At 44.7% G+C, this 18,349-nt stretch overlaps 2 protein-coding genes across 11 annotated transcripts in view; one reads left to right on the plus strand and one right to left on the minus strand.

Annotated features, from left to right (window-relative positions):
- Positions 1 to 922, plus strand: part of Ankrd49 — a 49,112-nt gene extending 48,190 nt beyond the window's left edge. For 4 of the 6 annotated variants that reach the window (XM_064119078.1, XM_064119080.1, XM_064119079.1 and 1 more), the window contains one exon: positions 32 to 922. In XM_064119078.1, the coding sequence (XP_063975148.1) occupies positions 32 to 367 (336 nt within the window). In that variant the 3' untranslated portion in view covers positions 368 to 922. The remainder of the gene's footprint in view (positions 1 to 31) is intronic. The other 2 variants (XM_064119082.1, XM_064119081.1) reach the window with 2 other exon arrangements.
- Positions 435 to 18,348, minus strand: Mv (mauve). 5 transcript variants are annotated; one of them, XM_064119043.1, is made up of 10 exons: positions 18,203 to 18,348; positions 16,084 to 16,372; positions 14,701 to 14,786; positions 10,352 to 12,900; positions 9,892 to 9,957; positions 9,391 to 9,575; positions 8,864 to 9,105; positions 1,963 to 8,337; positions 1,473 to 1,748; positions 435 to 1,154 (listed from the first exon to the last, which is right to left on the minus strand). In XM_064119043.1, exons 2-10 carry the CDS (start codon positions 16,204 to 16,206, stop codon positions 953 to 955), a joined length of 10,104 nt encoding a protein of 3,367 aa, XP_063975113.1. In that variant the 5' UTR covers positions 16,207 to 16,372; positions 18,203 to 18,348; the 3' UTR covers positions 435 to 952. The 5 variants fall into 5 exon arrangements, with proteins under 5 accessions (XP_063975113.1, XP_063975112.1, XP_063975114.1 ...); XM_064119042.1 differs by lacking the exon at positions 18,203 to 18,348 and adding an exon at positions 16,820 to 17,497; XM_064119044.1 differs by lacking the exon at positions 18,203 to 18,348 and adding an exon at positions 16,851 to 17,496.
- Between the last annotated feature and the right edge of the window lies 1 nt (position 18,349).

The raw sequence follows: 18,349 nt of genomic DNA on the forward strand, positions 1-18,349 counted from the left end.
TCTAAAATTAATTTCATCAATTAATGAACAGCTTCTGTTATTGAGAGGCGCTAAAATCGACGCAAAGACGATCGACGGCTGGGAGCCCCTGCACTCCGCCTGCTGCTGGAACAACGTGGACAGCATCAGCATGCTGATCTCCAACGGTGCCAACGTCAACGCGATGACGAACGGAGGCCAATCGCCTCTTCATTTAGTCTCAGCGAGTTCCCACAATTCTCCAGCCCTTCAACTCCTCCTCCTCCACCCAGATACCGACAAAACATCAGTGAATTCCAGTGATGATACCCCACAAATGATCGCCACGAGAACAGGAAAGTATTACCCAGTGTTTGAGATGATAGAGCCCTGTCTGAACAAAATATAAAGTGCCTCTTCCCCTCGTTCACTCGGTGAATGCAAAAAAAAATGTGATAAAAGAGAGTGACTGGCTATTTTTTATCGAATTAAAAAACAATTTATTCATTTATTGGAATCGTATTGATAAATATTTCATCAGCAGTAATAATAAAACTGGTTCAATAGTTACAATTGTTACATATGGACATATCGTACAGTATAAAAATATAATCAGAGTATTAAATCTATCACTAGAAGCATCACGAGTATTGACGAATAGTAAATCATTATAAAATAATACTATTGTACATGAAATCTTTGTTCACAGTTTAAAAATATCTGATTGAATTTTCCTTTCACGTTCCTCACGCGGATTAACCATTTAAAATAATCAACAATTGGAAATGGCACTTTGGCGTTTAATTCGGATATGAATATTAATAATTAATCAGTACGTGATCGAGTCACTTTTAAAAATATGTGGAGAGTTGAATGTGATTGATCAGTTGGTCTGTAAAATTCTGGAAAGATCGGTAATGATAAAATAACGTATCATTATACATTCAGATATATCACGATATTTTGACTCCTGCTGTGTGCCCCAGTTATCGTATCAGAGTGACGTGAGATTCCGGAATTTTGGTGTATCATTGCTGAGACGTCTCATTCCTTCCCAAATTAATACAGTTGAGTCTTCAGTTGCTGCGTAGAGGTGATGCTGATCCAGGGCCCAGGCTAGGGCTATTATCGCTCCACAACCCTTTCCACCGTTTATGATTTCCCGGACTAATCTCAAGTCCCAACTGCTCCAAAGTCTGATAATGAATAATGAAATGAGAGTTGAGTATTGGATTAAGACCTGGGTACTCCTGGCACGAACGTTCTTTAGATCGTTGTTCATTTAATTGTTTTATCTTCAATTTCGAGGGTTTTGAATTTATTTATTGTCACTATGAGTTATCTCAAGATAAGGAAAAATTGACTTCCCTCTGATAATTATTCTTAATAAACCGCTCCAACTCTTTTATCGACCGTGTTGCGAGTCTTTCTCCCGATCTTATTAAACCAAAAACCATTCAAGAACATTCGCAAAGGGGTTTAGAAGTCCTTGAAATCTGAAAATTGTTCACTACCTTATCACTCCGTTATCCAGCCCAGTAGCAATGACATTGACGGAGGTTCCCTCAGGAGCATTGCTGTAGCACAGGGCAGTTATCCTCCTCCTGGACAGTACAGATCCAACAGCTCTAGAATTGATTGTATAAACTCGCAGTTCAGAGCGATTCTCCCCAGTCTCGTTGCTCTGCTTCAAGTCACAAGTAACAGCGATATCCCCGAGGGTTTCACTTATTGACAGAAGACTGATGGTGTGGGTACATTCGCAGACTATTGACCTCACGTAAGATAAGCTGGAAGGATTAAATATTACTTAAGGAAGTCGCCTGATGGTCCTTATATAAAAAAGATATGACATTTGAAATCAATTAGTCGAAAATGGGGTGACTATAATCGAAAGAGGGCAGGCGACACCGAAAATAGGCGGTCGCGAGACATGGGAGAAGTCGAAAATGCCTTTCGAGCCAATATGATAAACTCCCCATCGGTAACTCCAAGATCTCTCACCTGTTCAAATCCCAGATGACAATAACCCCCTCATCATCCCCAGTGACAGCGATGCTGAAGGCCCTGGACAATGCAATGACTTTGACAGGACACCTATGTGCCAACAAAACAGATGCTGGTCCTACTCCAAATTCAATTTTCCCAGCGGCTTCGACATTATAAGAATGCACAGTGATCCTTCCCGAAAGGTGCCCAATCCACAGTTGTCCACAATCAGCAGCAGATCCAAGAATGCTGATGGGATCATACCCAGAGCTCTTGATCAAGGGCCTCGGTGGCTGTTCCTTCTTGCACTTGAGCCTGGCGATGCCGTCGTTACCACTCCAGGACGCCAGTGCTGCTCCCAAGACCGATGTACCACTCAGCATATTGGTTCCCTTCTCCTTCGTGTACCTCAGGAGAAGAGTCGTGCAGACCGGAAGCCCAAAGACCTCACCAGTGGAGAGGGGAACCAAGGAAGCCATTGCAGCTCGATGTTTGTTTTTCCAGCAGAGGACAGGCTCATTACCCGGCGCACCTACGTAGTTTCCCCACTTGATTCCATCGACTCCCTCGATCACTCGTGGCAAACTGCCAGCAGGAATCGAGCTCAAGGCGCCTGGGATGGGCAGGGGATGGGACGCCCTGAACAACTGCGCCGGTGTCTGTCCATAAGTCTTGACCATAGTCTCCCAGGCGTCCCTCTGCGACGGATCCTCGATCTGATCGACGTTGAATCCGTAATAGGTCGCTGGGTGAAAAACATTGATGGCTTCTATAGCTGGTCTTCCTGTTTGTCGAAACCCAAACACCAGATCGATCCAATAGGGCAGGACTTCCCTGACAATATCAGCTTCGAGGGCAGCTCGATGCGCCAGGATGAAGAGTCTAGCATCTCCTCCACACCACGGGGGTAGCTCCACGTCCCCCACTCGCTGGCCATTCTGTCGTACACCAAAATTGAAGCCCTCGGAGTTCAGAAGAAATTCTGGGAGATAGAAGAACTCCGGGATCAGTTCCTTGACGTCTGTCGTCGAATCGCAGCTCGTTAATCTCCAGGTGGTGGCTAATGCGTGAAAGGTGCGATCTGGGATGTCGAAGTTGTTGTCCTGGTAGCACAGGAACATGCTGGTGAAGGGTGGAAGACGCACGAGAAAGTGAAGAACGGTTCCGGAATTGCTGTAGTGCGAGCCGTAATGAAAGGGTCCCTGATTGAGAGCCACCAAGTTATTGTCCTCGGCGAATGCCTGTTTCAAGTAATTGTAATTCAATATGTAATGCTGTTCATTCTTCTTGTCCTGAACTGCCATGGGGCGCTTGAAATTCCGGTAGATCTTGGGATTGTTGAGGTCAATTCTGTCGCTGGTGTAGTCAGCCAGAACAAACGGAAAGACCGGATACTGCATCAGATCGTTATAAGATCTTCCAGCTAATTTATTCAAACATGTAACGTACTCCCAGTTCGTCAGAGCACCGCTGCGCCAAAGGGCTAGGGCCTCTCCCAAATCATCCCCAGGGACTCTTCTGGGTAGATTGCACGTCGATAATTCAACGACAAAGTCCTCTCGCTCCTTGGAAGAGTTGAAAGCCAGCAGATATGTTCTGCCAGTCACTAGGAATATCTCAATTGCTCGTTCCTGAAGCTGATATCTCCTCCTGTGTAACTCCCGGATGTCCTCCAGCCTCCAAGCAGTCCCTCCAACCATCGCGAGGTCCAGTCCACCCAGGGCAATGTCACCGTGGAGGGGGCTGTCAGGTTTGTCTGGGACAAAATACAGACACGACTCGCCAATAAGAGCTTCACCCGGTAATTCCGCGTGAGGTGTTACGACTCTCGCCTGCGACATTTTTCGGATCCTCTCCGAAGTATGAAGACGTTCAATCAGAGCAGTGGCATTGGCGTCCTGACGAACGTTGTTGAAAAGATAAGACAGAGGAGATTCAACATCAGCTGCGTCGAGTTTCTCCTGATGTTCATTCGTGAAGAATCGTTTATCAATTTTTAGATGACATCTTTGCATTCTTATTCTGATCCTGGCGGGTCCCTCAGTCGGATCCAGCTCCCAACTTTGAGGATAACACTTCGAGAAGTACCAGGGAGCCCTCTCGTGTGTCAATCTCCTCGCCAGATCCCTCCACCGAGCCATCGCTTGCGCCTCCATCGCCCTCGAGTGCTTGAGCTTCTCCATCAACGTCTTCCTCTCTCGATTCTGCTCCTCCACAACTGTTCTCGTGATTGTCATCGCACTCTCCGTCAGCTGCTTCGCGAGGATATCAAATTTATTCCCAATTCTCTGGATCGCTGATAGATTACTTTCCACCCAAATGTCCCTGTCCCTCATCAACTCTCGCCGAAGAAGTGTCAGCTCCTCTCCCCAGAGTCCAGGTGTAGCTCGTTCGATTCCTTTCACGAGATCCCAAATGCCGAGTGCCTCCTTCAGTTCAGCGCAGACACGAGCATCAGCACTGGGCATTTCGTCGCGTTTCTCTAGCAGATCCCAAAAGAAGACCGTGAATTTCTGCTCCACCTGTGCATGAATCTCCAACAATGACGAGAGAATCTCCCGGCCCTTGGGCTCCTCCATCAGCGATCTGACAGCATAAACCCTAGTGTTGTTGCTCTGATGTGGCCCCAATAACCAAACCATCACTCTGGCTGTGTTCTTTCTCAGGGTCGGTCTGGAACCCCACGAGCCGCCCCAGTACTTCCTGTCAGACGAATTGGACGACAATCCATGCAGCAACATAGAGAACAACCTCTTAGTCAGTTGTAATTCACTGCCAGAAGGCGCATGATCAGCTGTCGTGAGGAACTCAACAGTCTTCACGATGATGGTCTTGAACCTCTCGTTGATTTCTCCCCTCCCGGGCTCCCTTACTGACGTGCTGGACCCATGAAGACTCCCATAACTGGACGAGCGGGACTCGTGATCGCTTTGCTCACTGGATGTCGTCAGCACAGACGTCAGATACGAAGCTGATGCCAAGTATGAGGCAGTACTCCGAAGCCTGAACCCCGAATGACTGGAGACTTTGGCCATCAGGAAATCAAGTTCTCCATCGAAGAGAACAACCTGTGCATCACGAACGACAGTCACACAAGACGATTCAGCTCCGCACTTGTGTCTCTCGTTCAGCTCGACGTGATTCAGAATCAAATGGAGATCGGATATCGCCTGCATATGATGGCTTCCAGGGGATTCCAGGAGCTTCGTAGCAATGGCCACCAGGAGAATATGAATATCATTGAATAGGGAAGTTGCATTACCCTTGTGGGCGCCTCCCACAAGAGATCTGGCTAAAGACTCCGTCAGGCCCTGTTCCAGGAGAGATTTCAGGGAACTAGAATTCTTGGAGATCATGTCAGTCACGAAGGAGACGATGGGTCTGGCTATGTTGGGATCACTGGCAGAAGCACGTGCCAGCATCGCCAGGAGAGGTGGCATAGCAGCTTGGGTTGGTCCTCTAGTGGCCAAGCTCTCCAGCGCCACAGCAAGTGATTCAGACGCTGGGTACAGAGCAATCTGATTGGCGAGATGAATGAAGTACTTCTGCTTGATGAATTTGTTGATTTCCTCGTCACTGGCTCTCTGCAGATACGCTTGCACCAGCTTAACGAGGGCAGTTCGCACCTTGGTGTCAGGATTATTAGCCAACACGAGGAGTATTTCCGCCCTAAGGACGTGCTTGAGGACTGATCCCACTTGGCTGTCAGGGAGGACCCTAACAGCGTCTCTCAGAAGCAGAAGCAGTCCCTCGCAGACTAGTCCCTGGCACATGCGTTTCTCATCACTCCAGGATAGGTGTTTATCACTCACTTGATGGTGTGAGCCATCACTCGCTGCGATACCTGAATCTTCACCAGCGCTGGTCTCCTTGGAAGTTCCGTACCTTCTCTCCCTCTTCCTCGTAGCTCTGTCTCGTTGAATCTGCACATTAGCCAGTGCTTTATTCAATTTACTCACCTCCAATGTATTCACTGACTCATCCGACGAACTCGTCGTGGCTGTTGTTGTCGTGGATAATCTCACTTTGAGGCACGACCTCTTGTCATCCAACGGTGACAAAAGAAAATAGATATTATGACGCGAGTGTGTGACGTAAGTCTCTGACGCCTGATGAACTAGAATAAGATAATCCGTGATTGCAACAAGATGGAAAAATTCTGGAGGCGCTCCCATGAGTGCTCTAATCAGCTCGACAACAGCTGTACCACACGTCGGATCCATCAGCGTTCGTTCGTAACAGTCTTCGTACATGAAGTGCTCCTTGCAGAGAAGTAGAATAGTCTCCACAATGCCTACTCTGTTCAACTGGGCAGCATTGAACTCCCTCTGGGAGTGTTGATCCCGCAGAAGCACCAAAATTCCCTGGAGAAATAGATTCAGAGCATCGGATTTAGCCCACGTTCTCCAGGCACTCAGCGACACTTTTATCAACTCAGCGTCTGTCACAACAGCCTCGCAGTTTTGGAGAATCACGTGATTACCGCTGCTGACGTCTTTGATGAGAATGCTGGTGTCACAGGCTGCGTCCAGGACAGCTTTCAGAATGTGCCTTCCTGCGTTGCATCTGGGACTCTCCAGGACGCGCAGCAGCAGTGATGGGCCCCCCTCTGACCTGTACTGACTCAGTAATTCGGAATCACTTCTCGACAGGTGAAGGACGATCGACAACGCTAGGGCTTGTTCCTCCTCGGAGGAGTTCAACTCGACAACTCTGGCGAAGAGATACAGAAATACTGGCATTCCACCGATGAGACTGGCAGCAGGAATCAATCCTCTGTACTGTTGGCACTCTAGCCTCGAGGATGTTATCGGTGGAATTGACAACGGTGGCTGCTGGGAGACCCTGTGCTCTGGTGCGGAGATAACTCTGAATCCCGGCTGTCCTGGAAACAGTGTCCTCACGACTGCGTTAGGATTTGCTATCGCCTGCGGATACAGATGCAGCAAATTTGGAGTCTGAGCTTCGTAGCTTATCAGAATATTGTCCTGAAGGTCACTCAGGTGGGAATTCGTCGCGTCCATGACAGCGTCCCAATCGATCTTCGACTCCGACACCTTCGTTTCCACGATATGTCTCAGAAACGTCCCTCCATATGACTTTCTCCGACTGGTATCGAACTTTCCGCCCTCGAACTTCACCTCTCGGACACCATTCAGTGCCCCAGATGCTATCAGGGGTGAGAAATCAGGTTTCACTGAGTTTAGAACGCATTCAGCCAAGTTTGTGTAGTTCGGACCGAGACTGGCGAGATACAGAGCCTTCTCCTTCGTGAATACTGGACACCTGAAAACCATGAGATTCCCCAGATACCAGGCGCCACTGCTGGTGGGTCCATTCTGCCCCAGCAGTACACAAGTGGTACCAGGTTTGCGGACCAGAAGCCCATCGAAAGGAAGTTGTGCACTGGCCTCGCGATAGCCATCGACCCAGATCGTCACTTCCACCACTGCACTCTTTTTATTCAGAACAGTGTCCTTGAAGTTAAGGGCAAAATGGTGCCACCTTCCCGAGGGAAGTAGCCCATTAATGGACGCCTCGGAGATGGTGCGATTGGTCTTGTCGTCGGGACGAGTCAGACGAAGGATGAGTTTATCAGACTTCAGGTCCAGCCAGGACTCCAGGACGAGGGACTCGAACCCGATTGACATCAGATGGATTATTGTTACTGGAGCCGGAGGTGAGGCTGATCCTGCCACGACCTCACGACTCCAGTTGTCCGTTAAAACTCCCCATTCGGACATACTCTCACTGTCTGAATCCAGAAGAGGAGACACCGAGACTGTCGCTCCTCTTCCTGATGATGTGGCGCCTCTCTCGACTCGCAACCACATGGAGACGGAGCAGCCGTGCAACCAGACTGGCCAGGACAGCTCTGGGCCCACTGGGAGGCACATCGCGTGGACAGACCAGGGACTGCAGATTTCTGCTGATATGTGTTTCTTTCTGAAGTTGTGAACGAGATTCTCAGCCTTTTCGGTATTCTTCATGCTCTCCCTTTCGGTTTTGTTAGGGCTGTTGGGCTCGCTGATAATAGGGAATGAGAGGATGAAATTCGGCTGGGGCTTGGAGGCCATCACGAGACGGTACAGAGGCTCCAGGAGCGGCACGAGGGGGGGAGATTCGTTTTTGAAGAGGGAGAGGTAGGATGCTAATTCAGTTGGGGATATCGATTGTGTTGCGAGGAGTGTGAACACTTCCAGGACGGCGTGCTGGAGGTCCTGGTGGTCTGGGTCTTTGCTCGTGAGAATTGTTGAGAAGCCGGTCAGGAGCTTTGTTATTACTCCTGATCCTGCGAGTGCTGCACAACTCGATGCACTCTCTCTGCATATCACTGCGACTTTGCGTAGACCACTGCTTACTATTGTACTTCTTTCGCCGTCTAGACCGCTGGAGAGAAATAATGGCTTTCAAATTACGTGCATTACGTCTTGTTTTTAGACGCCTTGTTGGGGAACGACGGGATAGAAATCATTGAATGGGAGAGAATTTGGGAAAATGTTTTATTTGCAAAAAAAAGCCTGGAGTGAAGGGGCCAGAAGTGAATTTCTTCTTTGTAGCCCACACTTTGCTCTATCAAAAAAGTTGTGACCAACTTTTCGCTATCTCCTTACATTTACACTTAAACGGTTAAGGAAAAAAATCTGTTGAGTGATTCATGAGATATTCAATGAAATACATTCACGCAAAAGGTGTAATATCTCTGGAACCGCCTAGTGCATTGGAACCAGTCAAAATAGCAGTCTTTGAGCTCATGAGACGTACCAGTATACAAAACTTTAACTCGCTGTTTTTATTTTCCTCTCCCCCAGCTCATAAATCATCTAATCCGTCATTTCCGGAATTTTGTTCAACTATCTTCAACGAAGATTGGCCGATATAATTACGAATTAATAATAAGATTAATTCAGCTTACTGTTCGCTGAAGTGGATCAGTAGGTCAACAGCGAGGGAACAAAGTGCTGGATGAGCATTGGCATGTCCTCTGGGTTCCACCACGGGCCCTAGAGAATTACTCCTCCTCGGCAAACTATTCTGCGGGCTCTTTCCCTGGACCTCGACATCGGCCTCGTAGCCATCGTCAGCGGTTACGTACTCCCCTGCACTACTGTCCTCACCTCCGCAGTCCGGCAGCGTCTCCAAGGTCATTGTTGGCAGCTAATGGATTTTTTTTTAAATCGTAAGACGATTATTTCGATAACGGAGTGGAATTGAGATCAAGTCACTTCTGACTATCGACCAGTTTTCAATGAATATCTCGGAATGTAAGTGATCTATCGAAATCTTTATCATAATCTTTTTTGTGGAACAGATACAGAGCTTCTAAAGGTGTCATGACAAAAATGTCGCCATCGCCCTTAGATTCAAAGATATTTTTTAAAAACTGAATCAGAAAATGAGTTAACTCTTCTCGGTTTATTTTCTTGTATCGGAAATAATTACCCTGGGCCTTGTTGGTTGTGGCATTGTTTGGCATCGACTTGATTTTAACATCGAGACTCGAAGAAGTGCCTCCACAAGCATCGCTATTCCTCTTCCCAGTTTAATTCCAGCGTTCATCAACGCTTTACCGAGTTCTGTTATCACATCGGAATCACCTGAACCACAAGTCATATCAACTCCATAATCTATCAAATCCCATAAATTTAAATAACAACACACATACGCTGATATAATGCATAAGTTTAGAGGATAATCAATTTGAAAGAGCTTTAAAATCTACGAGTGTCACGTATGTCATGAATTTTCTTTGGCAACTGCTCTCAATGATGACAGCGACCAATAGATCGCTCACCGTTTGTAAAACTAATCCACAGCTGGTGATACCTCGAGGTGTATTTAAATCATTTATCTCCCTCCCTTCTCCTCCCTGGCATTATTTGCATTTACGTACGTTCCATAAATTTAGTATTGTAGAATGGAATAAGGGATTACACAACTTACACAACGGAGATGTCAAGCAGCACGTGATTAACGCCTCGAGGAGCCGATGGGTTGATTTACTGGCGTCTGAGGAGAGTAGAAATATCAGAATTGTTAGACTTCATCGTAAACTTGTGTTCATCTGCTGGAATTAGTTTCTTCAATGTTTTATTAATTTTTATTAAGGGGGGAGGGCGGGCAGCTTGAATTATTTAATTACTTTCGTATCCTAACAAAACGTTCTCAACAAATTTTCCCCTTTGGGTCGACCCTTTTCACAATCATTTCGATGTACTTTGATTTTTCCTTGTCCACATTTCTAATGTTCCACATTTTCCCTTTTATCAATTTGCATAAATAAATAAGCAAAGAGATAAATTTACCTCCAATAAATCTATCCCCCTTCCATCGGTTTTTTCTCATTTCTATCAACATTCTCTCATAAAAAATAAAATTGAAAAATACATCTGAATCAATTTACCTTTTATACGATCAGTAGCGATGCAAACAGCGAGAATTTTAAAAAGCCTCAGCGATTTATCAGCAACTGGACTCTTCGACAACTCAATCCTAAAGCATGGACTGCACAGAGCAACGCCAGCAGCAGCTCTCCAGGCGGCACTAGCCTGAAAGAGACTAACTTTCTGCAATTCCTCCAGTGATCCCCCTCTAACAATATCCTCCAAAGACTTGGACAGTTGACTCTTCAGCAAAGTCCTCTTGTCCCCCAGTTCTCCCGATCTTTCCCTCTCTTGAACCTTCCTCAGTTTCCCAAAGTTACATTGAACCGACTCCTCAAGCACTTCCTCGATGCTCTGCTCCTTGATGCTATCAAAAACCTCGAGCAATTCAGTGCTCTCCTTGTCCAGTGCATCAAGCAATGCTTTGAGTGCAATTCCCTCGTTGACCCCCTCGTTCTCCTCAATCGCCAGCCATATCTCCATAATCACAGACACCTCCAACAAAGCATAAACATTTCTCGTGAACAAAGGATTAGGCAGTAGCTTCAGGGATTCCTCTAATCCCCTGATCTCTCCAAATCTCTCGCACATGGGTCCATTCACAACGAGACTCGAGATCATACATAAACACGACTGAATGATAAACTCAGTGCTGGCATTGCCCCCACACTTCTCCAGGCTCTTCTTGGCGTTGAGAAACGTTGGATAGAACACCCGGAACAGGAGTTCACGCCTAACATGAAAGCCAGCACTGGGGGTCACCTTAACAAGATGACCCATGATGGCATAGCATAGGTTAGGATCAGCTGGATCCAGCAGGCCAGAATACATCTCTAGAAATTCCCAGGAGTAGTTGAGGGGTTTGGCGCAGGTGTTGCAAGTGTCATGTTCAGGATAGGCCCCCAATTCCCTGAACAAGCACCGCTCCAGGAGAGCAGTACAGGCCCCATAAATCTGTGTGCTCCCCTTCTTGAGGAAGCCCACGACGTTGGCCAGCAGAGCCTTCGGGGGAAAGCAACAGCAGGTCCCAGCAGCTGTGATCACCTTTAAAAGTCTCACCTCAAATTCAACAGGAAAAGACTTCGAGTCTTTCGTTAAAACAGTCAATGTCATGAAGAGGGATGAAATACAGCACATCTGCTGGCCCAGTGCTGTCACTTTGGGCTGTGAATACGGGCTACCGAGGATATCAAAATGATGATGAGACTCAATAACATTATCACATCCCCTGTGCCTTGACCTTCGACACTGGCCCATGTGGCAGAGCTCTTGTCTGACACGTTTCAGGGCACTTATCAGTGCGCCAACCATGTCAACGACCTTTCTCGCACGAGTCATTGACTTGTCAGGATCGATACTCGGTAAATCGACTATTGCTAGAACTGTTCGTTCCACCAATTTGCCATCCTGACTCTCGGTGAACAGTTGAAACAGTTCCAGGAAATCTTTCAGCTTTTCAGCAGTTCCTCTCTGATGCAGAAGACAGTAAAGAAAAGTGATAATTCCGTAAGTCGTTGCAAATATGAATTCCTGAAGAAGAGATCCCTCTTCCTGGCTCATGGCGACCACTGGCTTGCTGCAGGCATCCTCGAGGAGTCGCAGGGTCATCGGAAGTAATCCATTGTGGATGACAGCTGTTGTGGGTTCATCAGCTCTGAGCACTCGTTCCAAAGCTCCCAGCATCAGCCTCGCAGCTGCGGCTTTCAGGGTCGCGCATTCTGTTCCAGTGAGATTGGGACCATCGATGCCAAACTGCAGGGACCAGAGGGTGTCCAAGGCGAACTTCAGGACCTGAACAGCAGGTGTCTGTTCAGCAGGAACAGTCTCATAATCCCTGAGCCCTTGGAGGAGTTGAATTATCAAAAGACTGGTCTCGAAGTGACTGATTTTCGTATTCAGGACTGACTTTATCCGATCGTCGATGAAGTCCTGGGGGATTTTCCTCGTTGGACGAAGTGGTGGCTCATACAGAGCTCCTCCCCATTGATTTTCTTCATCGGATCTCACGACAGACGTGAAGTACTCAAAGTCCATCGGATTCAACCGGATCTTCAAGGTCAGAGATCGCGCCTGATCGATTCCATCTGTGAGCACCTCAGATCCACTGCTGTCTCTTTTCGACACATCGTGTCCCACCACCTGAGACGTTACCCTCGTTCCCCCAACACTGTGCCGTCGCAGGCGTTTCCGTGAAACTTGAGCTTCATTCGTGGCACTCGATCGGCTGCGATTCTTCTTCTTCGTCGTGTGGGGAATGATCTGGACCGTATCAACAGTATCATCATTGCAGTGGAATTTAATGTACGGGTTGGGAGGCAGTGGCTGAACAGACGATTCGGAGGAAACTGGGTAGAGCGCCACGAGAAGGGCCACCAGCTCCCGACCACATGAGAGGCCACGCACCCCTAGCAGGTGGAGGACTGACAGGGAACGCCAGCCACGGCCCTGGATCAGGTACTTGTGGAGCTCAATTAATTCACCTCCATCGTTCCGGGCTGCGCAGAGATCGTGAACGTCCGAGAGAAGCTCACAGGCTACCAGGGTTGACACTCCACCACCACCTACGGAGCTGTGGACCAGGAGTCGTTGGGGATTAATAAGTGGAGGGAAATCAGTAGGAAAATGGTTAATGGAGATGAGTGAATTGTTTCGTCGATTTCCCTTCACATTTACGACCTCTCCCTCGAGGTGGCTGGGAAGGGGGGAGGGGGAATGTTCATTGGTGCATGTGGTGACAGACAAGTGGAGGCATGGAATGATTGTCGAGAAGATGTCACGGGTTTAATAAAAATGATTATCTTTTCGGATTATTCTTTGACTTAATTATACCGATTTTTTCAGTGGTGTTGACATCACGTACATTGTTTATAATATTTGCTAATGACTTCTGGGATGTTCGTCTATGGAGATGATGATGGTGGTGGGTGAATGCACGTACTCGAGGTAGATCTTTTAATATTGATTTTTTAATTCGAAAACAAAAATAAATATTTGAAAGAAATCATTTATGTATTCTTCAAATAATCAGATCTCGCCACAAAAATTCTTATTTTTATTTCTTTATTCGGAAGGCAAAATAAATCTTTGAAGAAGTGAAACCCGGTTAATCTCCAGTTACACAAGAAGTTATTCTCCAACCGACTAACAGCTTAGACGAACACGATTGTCTATTTCTCTGTCAAAGTACCGTGGAAAGTTACGTAGACTCTTATCGGACACCGCAAAGCAAACTTTTATTATCTCACAGCAGTAGAGCGTCAACGGACTAGGACAATCACCACTGTTTTATATTTAGTTTTACAGCGCTTGGAAATCGTTAAATCATCCTCGATTCGCTGCATAACGTAAAGAAAAGTCTTTAAAAAAATATTATTAATTTTAAGCTGACGTTTAAGAGATTCAGCTGACACGCGTGTGATTGAATTCCGCAGGCAACAAATGCCGGAAAATACCTGTTTATTTATTTTTTGTTATCTACTTGACAAAATCAGCAATGTGAAATGATGTATATCATTTCATTCATTCGTAAGCGCTGAAGTATAGCAATCTGCGAATTTATTTTTAACACGTTTACCATACGCAGAGTTTCTTCGAAATCGTTATCTCCCGCTGTGATATGGCTTTTTATCAGTTCTGAGACTTTTCATCGCATCAATTAGTAGTCATTTCAATCGAACTTTCTATCTGCGTTTAATATTCGTTACGCTGTTATCTCCATTAACAAAAGATTTTAAAATAGTTGAGAAAAAAGACTACGAATTGATAATGAGTAGGGAAGAGTGGGGCAAGACGGACACGCGGGGTAAAATGGACACAAATAGAACGATTTATTTTCAAATTTTTAATCGAAAATCAAAATTTCAAATATAAACTTTGAATCAAATATCAACATCTAAATTATAAATTTTTAGTCAAAAATTTATTTTCAAATTTTTACTTTTGGTTATACCTTTCAACACATAATTTTTTTTAATGAATGAATGAATGAATGAGATATTTGTTAATGAATGGATTGATAGGCTGATAAATGAGACCTTCGCATCACGCAAAATACACAAATACCGCAGAGAATTCGCTAATGATTGAGCACATCTTCGAAGGGCGTAAAAAATTGATTTGTCGTGTTATCTATTACTGAACAGTAGAAAAAGTTGATATGTTGGAACCATAAATTATCCATTTACTCTGACAATAATTAAATTACTTCCGTGAATACATGTTTTTGGGTTTTATGTTTATGTAGACATTTTATAGGCGAATGAAGTGATGTTTATGACCTGTACACTAGTGTTTTCTTTGTTTTAAAATAAAAAACTGTCCGTTTTACCCCAATCTCCCCGAGACAAGAGAAAAATTGTGGAAGATTTACCAGAATGATAGAATCTCTTTGATGTCTCTTCCCTCGTGCACTTGAGCCAGCAATTCTGCGAGGAATATGTCGAACCACGATGATTTCTGGGAGCAATAAAATTCAGGAATGAGAGATATAAATTAATAAAAATACTCTTATAACTGGGGAATAATCTTTACTTCTTCAACTCATCACGCAAATTCCAATTAAAATATTTATCATGTGTATAGTGGGATTGGCAAAGCTATTTTTATGTATAAATCACTGTTTATGTAAACGTTGTGCATAAATAAATCATTGAAATTGTTAAAAAATTTTGAAAGTTTGTATTCTATCCGTAAAATCGATTTTTCATGTAATTGTGAATGAATTGTGAGTGTCAATAAAAATTTCCGAAGACGTGGTATTGAACGGATAAATCGCGATAAATCGGTAATGCAATACATCGAGCGATACTCGTTGAAGGTGATCTTGTAAAATAAGAGAAAATCGCTCGCTTCTCAAATTACGTCTCATTTTATCTCCCGCTTCTCGCGATTTTTGTACCAACGGCTACACATATTTTCATAGCTTTATATGGCGCCCACTGAGACGAGTATTTTGAAAAAACCAAAATTGAGATCCGTTGAGTGGTTCATGAGATATTCAAAGAAATACATTCATGCAAAAGGTGCAATATCTCTGGAACCACCTGGACGATTGCGTCCATCCAAAATAGCAGCCTTTTATGCTATGCGAGCTACAAGTGTACGAAATTTCCACTTGCTACCGCTATTTGTTATTATTTATAGTGATCACAACGTTTAGGATGATATACCCTAAAAACGGCGATATCTCGAGAGATCGGAAAGAAAGTAAATATTCCACTCGATGTACATCGGACCCACTGACCCATCGGAAAAAAAAATTGAACTCGTTGCGGTAGTTTTTGAGATATAGAGTAAAAACAAAATTTACAAAAGTTGCTATATTTCAAGAACTACTGGACCGATTGAGGTGAAACGACGCATCAGAGTAAAGCTTAAAATGATAGCAAATCATAAGTCGAAAATTCAGATTTTTAACTACAAATTTGGCAGCATTTTTGTAACAATTTTCTCCAAATTAATCTTCAAAATTGTGAATTGCGAAAAATCGATCAAATACAAGACTTCCATTCGGAAGCAAAAATGGCTGAATCTAAATTTCGTCCTGAAGCTAAAAATAACCAGTGGCTTCGCGGATAGCGTTTCGCGTCAACTCTCGCAGGGAAACGAAATCCAAAACGCCACTTGTAGGTCTTCACCACGCAAGTGCTCATACAGCCTCTCCAACTCTCCAGACTACCAACGATGGCAGCCCAGAATGACTTCACCCACAAACCAAAAGACCACAACAAGCCAATAAAATTAATTGAATTACCTCGTAACTCTGTGGCTCCGCATGAATGAAATTATCCCAGACGACTTGAAGTCTATCAGAGCCGACCGGAGTCATCGCAAGAAACGACAGCTCAGAGGCAACAGCCTCTTCCCTCTCGTCCATCAGGAACACCCCATTATCATCCTCATCAGTTCCATAACGCACCTCCTGATCGCTGGTGGCCTCTGTCCAGGTTGTCCACCCCTCCTCCTGCTTTCTCGCCACTGTCACCGGCAATGAACGACCACCAATTGTCCGGGATATCTCCAGTCGTCCAGCCGCACTGCCACTGAAATATTGAGCGGTTTGATGAGACCGTCTGCCCCCAGTTGCAGTTTCACTCGTCAACTTCATCTGTCTCTATCATTCGTATTTCTCCTGTCGTCTGTTGTTCCGGATTATGTAACACTGTCCGGTGTGATCGGAGAAGCCCCAGAAATAACTTCAACCCCTAACACTATTCCCGATAACCGAGAAATTATTATTATTTTTTAACGTTGAGAACAGCCACTCCAGGGAGAGTTTTACTGACGTAATGGCTGAAAAAAAATTCTAGAAAGGGGAGAATGTTTTCATGTTTATCGTTAATAAGGCGAGCAACGTTGGACAATCTCTTATCTTCGAGGGAGGAGCATGTGACGACAGACGAATGGACGAATGGAATGATTGTCGAGAAGATGTCACGGGTTTAATAAAAATGATTATTTTTTCGGATTATTCCTTGACTCAATTATACCGATTTTTCCAGTGGTGTTGACACCACATACATTGTTAATAATCTTTGCCAATGACTTCTGGGATGTTCGTCGATGGAGATGGTGATGGTGTTGGGTGAATGCACGTGCTGGAGGTGGATCTTTCACTGATGGCGAAACTCTCACGACTGATTAGGGAAAATGGGGACGAGGTAGGTCTTTGGGGGAGACAAACCTGAGGACGTCACCTGACGAATTCACTGGGGGAGGGGTGAAGAGAAGGGTCCATGAGTCATTCAGATGGTGATTAACGATTTAATAAACACAGATAATGCGAAGTTTTCTGGTAATCGCAGGTGTTTGGCAAGTGCTGAGGTGTGACTCTGCCATTATTGTCGTCATTTTTTAACATTTCATTCAAATTGTTTATTTAGGTTGGGAGAATGGAGGTTGAGTCAGGCATCTGTGATTGAGAAATTCTTGTGAACAATCAGTGAACAATAAATTTTTCATCAGAAATGGGAAAGAGGGCATTTTTCAGGGGCAGCTCAATTTTTTCTTATGTTTTTTGCGAGACTTTTTCTTATTCTCGACGTATTGACATTTCTCTCAAGGCTCAAAATCCGAGAGAACCGAGACAACAACACTGATAATAACAATGCACCACGTGCAAACAATCGAAGTCACTCGAGAGACAAGAAAATTTAAACCACAATAACAGTTCAATCGCATGTACTCTCGATCACGCTTGCTCATGTGGTGCATAAATTTCCTCGACTATCTCATTAAGACCTTTCCTTTTTGTCTGTTTTCATGGGTCGATAGTGATTGGATAAAAAATTGCGGATATTTTCCACTATCCAGGGAGAAAGGGGCCAGATACATTAATCATTTCGCCTCATAATTGTCCAGCTTATTTATTCCCCAAGAAATTGTGAAAAATCAACCGATAATCGTCCAATAATTGTTGTCATCTGTTGCAATTAGATTATCACAAGTTCTCGTCATGAGTTCGTCTATCAATGGGTCTGACACAAAGTGAATTGTCAGAAGATTAATTAAAATCGGCGTCAACAATGAGAAAAAAATTGAGACTGTAATAATAGTCGTTGACCTCCTGGTATTGCCTCAACATTCAGAACTGTATTCTGTTGATCAACTGCTACCTCACGTATTTCATCCTGACAAGTCATGAAAAAATAATTGTCATGGCTTATTCATCTTTCTGCTCGATAAACCCGAGTGTCATGGAAATCCCATGAAGTATATCTCTAAAAATGTCAATACATTGTCATCACAAAGGAGTCCAACATGTTCAACCGCAAATGTAAACATGATATACGACATTTTGATCAGGTTATTGACCCCCTAGTATTATTTATACGTTCGGTCTGGATGAAAAAATGAAAATCAATATTTCCTACCTTGATGTAGTTCACTGACCACTGGAATCACCACCTCATCCACATGATCTACTTTAAAAAACTTCAAACTCTGTGAAAAAATAACTTCTTGCGCACTCAATGTGAATCCGGAGCCAAGTGATTTCTCCAGTCGACAGCAAAATAAAC

The sequence above is a fragment of the Diachasmimorpha longicaudata genome, chromosome 4 (assembly GCF_034640455.1).
Source record: "Diachasmimorpha longicaudata isolate KC_UGA_2023 chromosome 4, iyDiaLong2, whole genome shotgun sequence".
Classification (NCBI taxonomy): Eukaryota; Metazoa; Arthropoda; class Insecta; order Hymenoptera; family Braconidae; genus Diachasmimorpha; species Diachasmimorpha longicaudata.

What these genes read in the sequence shown, in the direction of transcription:
- Mv (XM_064119040.1), bottom strand. Translation starts at nt 16,437, where the DNA reads ATGAAGTTGACGAGTGAAACTGCAACTGGGGGCAGACGGTCTCATCAA. An exon ending in CTGCTTGACATCTCCGTTGT is followed by an intron (nt 9,576 to 9,891) that starts GTAAGTTGTGTA and finishes GGGATTTGATAG; the next exon opens with ATTATGGAGTTGATATGACT. An exon ending in GTCATCTGGGATTTGAACAG is followed by an intron (nt 1,749 to 1,962) that starts GTGAGAGATCTT and finishes TAATCCTTCCAG; the next exon opens with CTTATCTTACGTGAGGTCAA.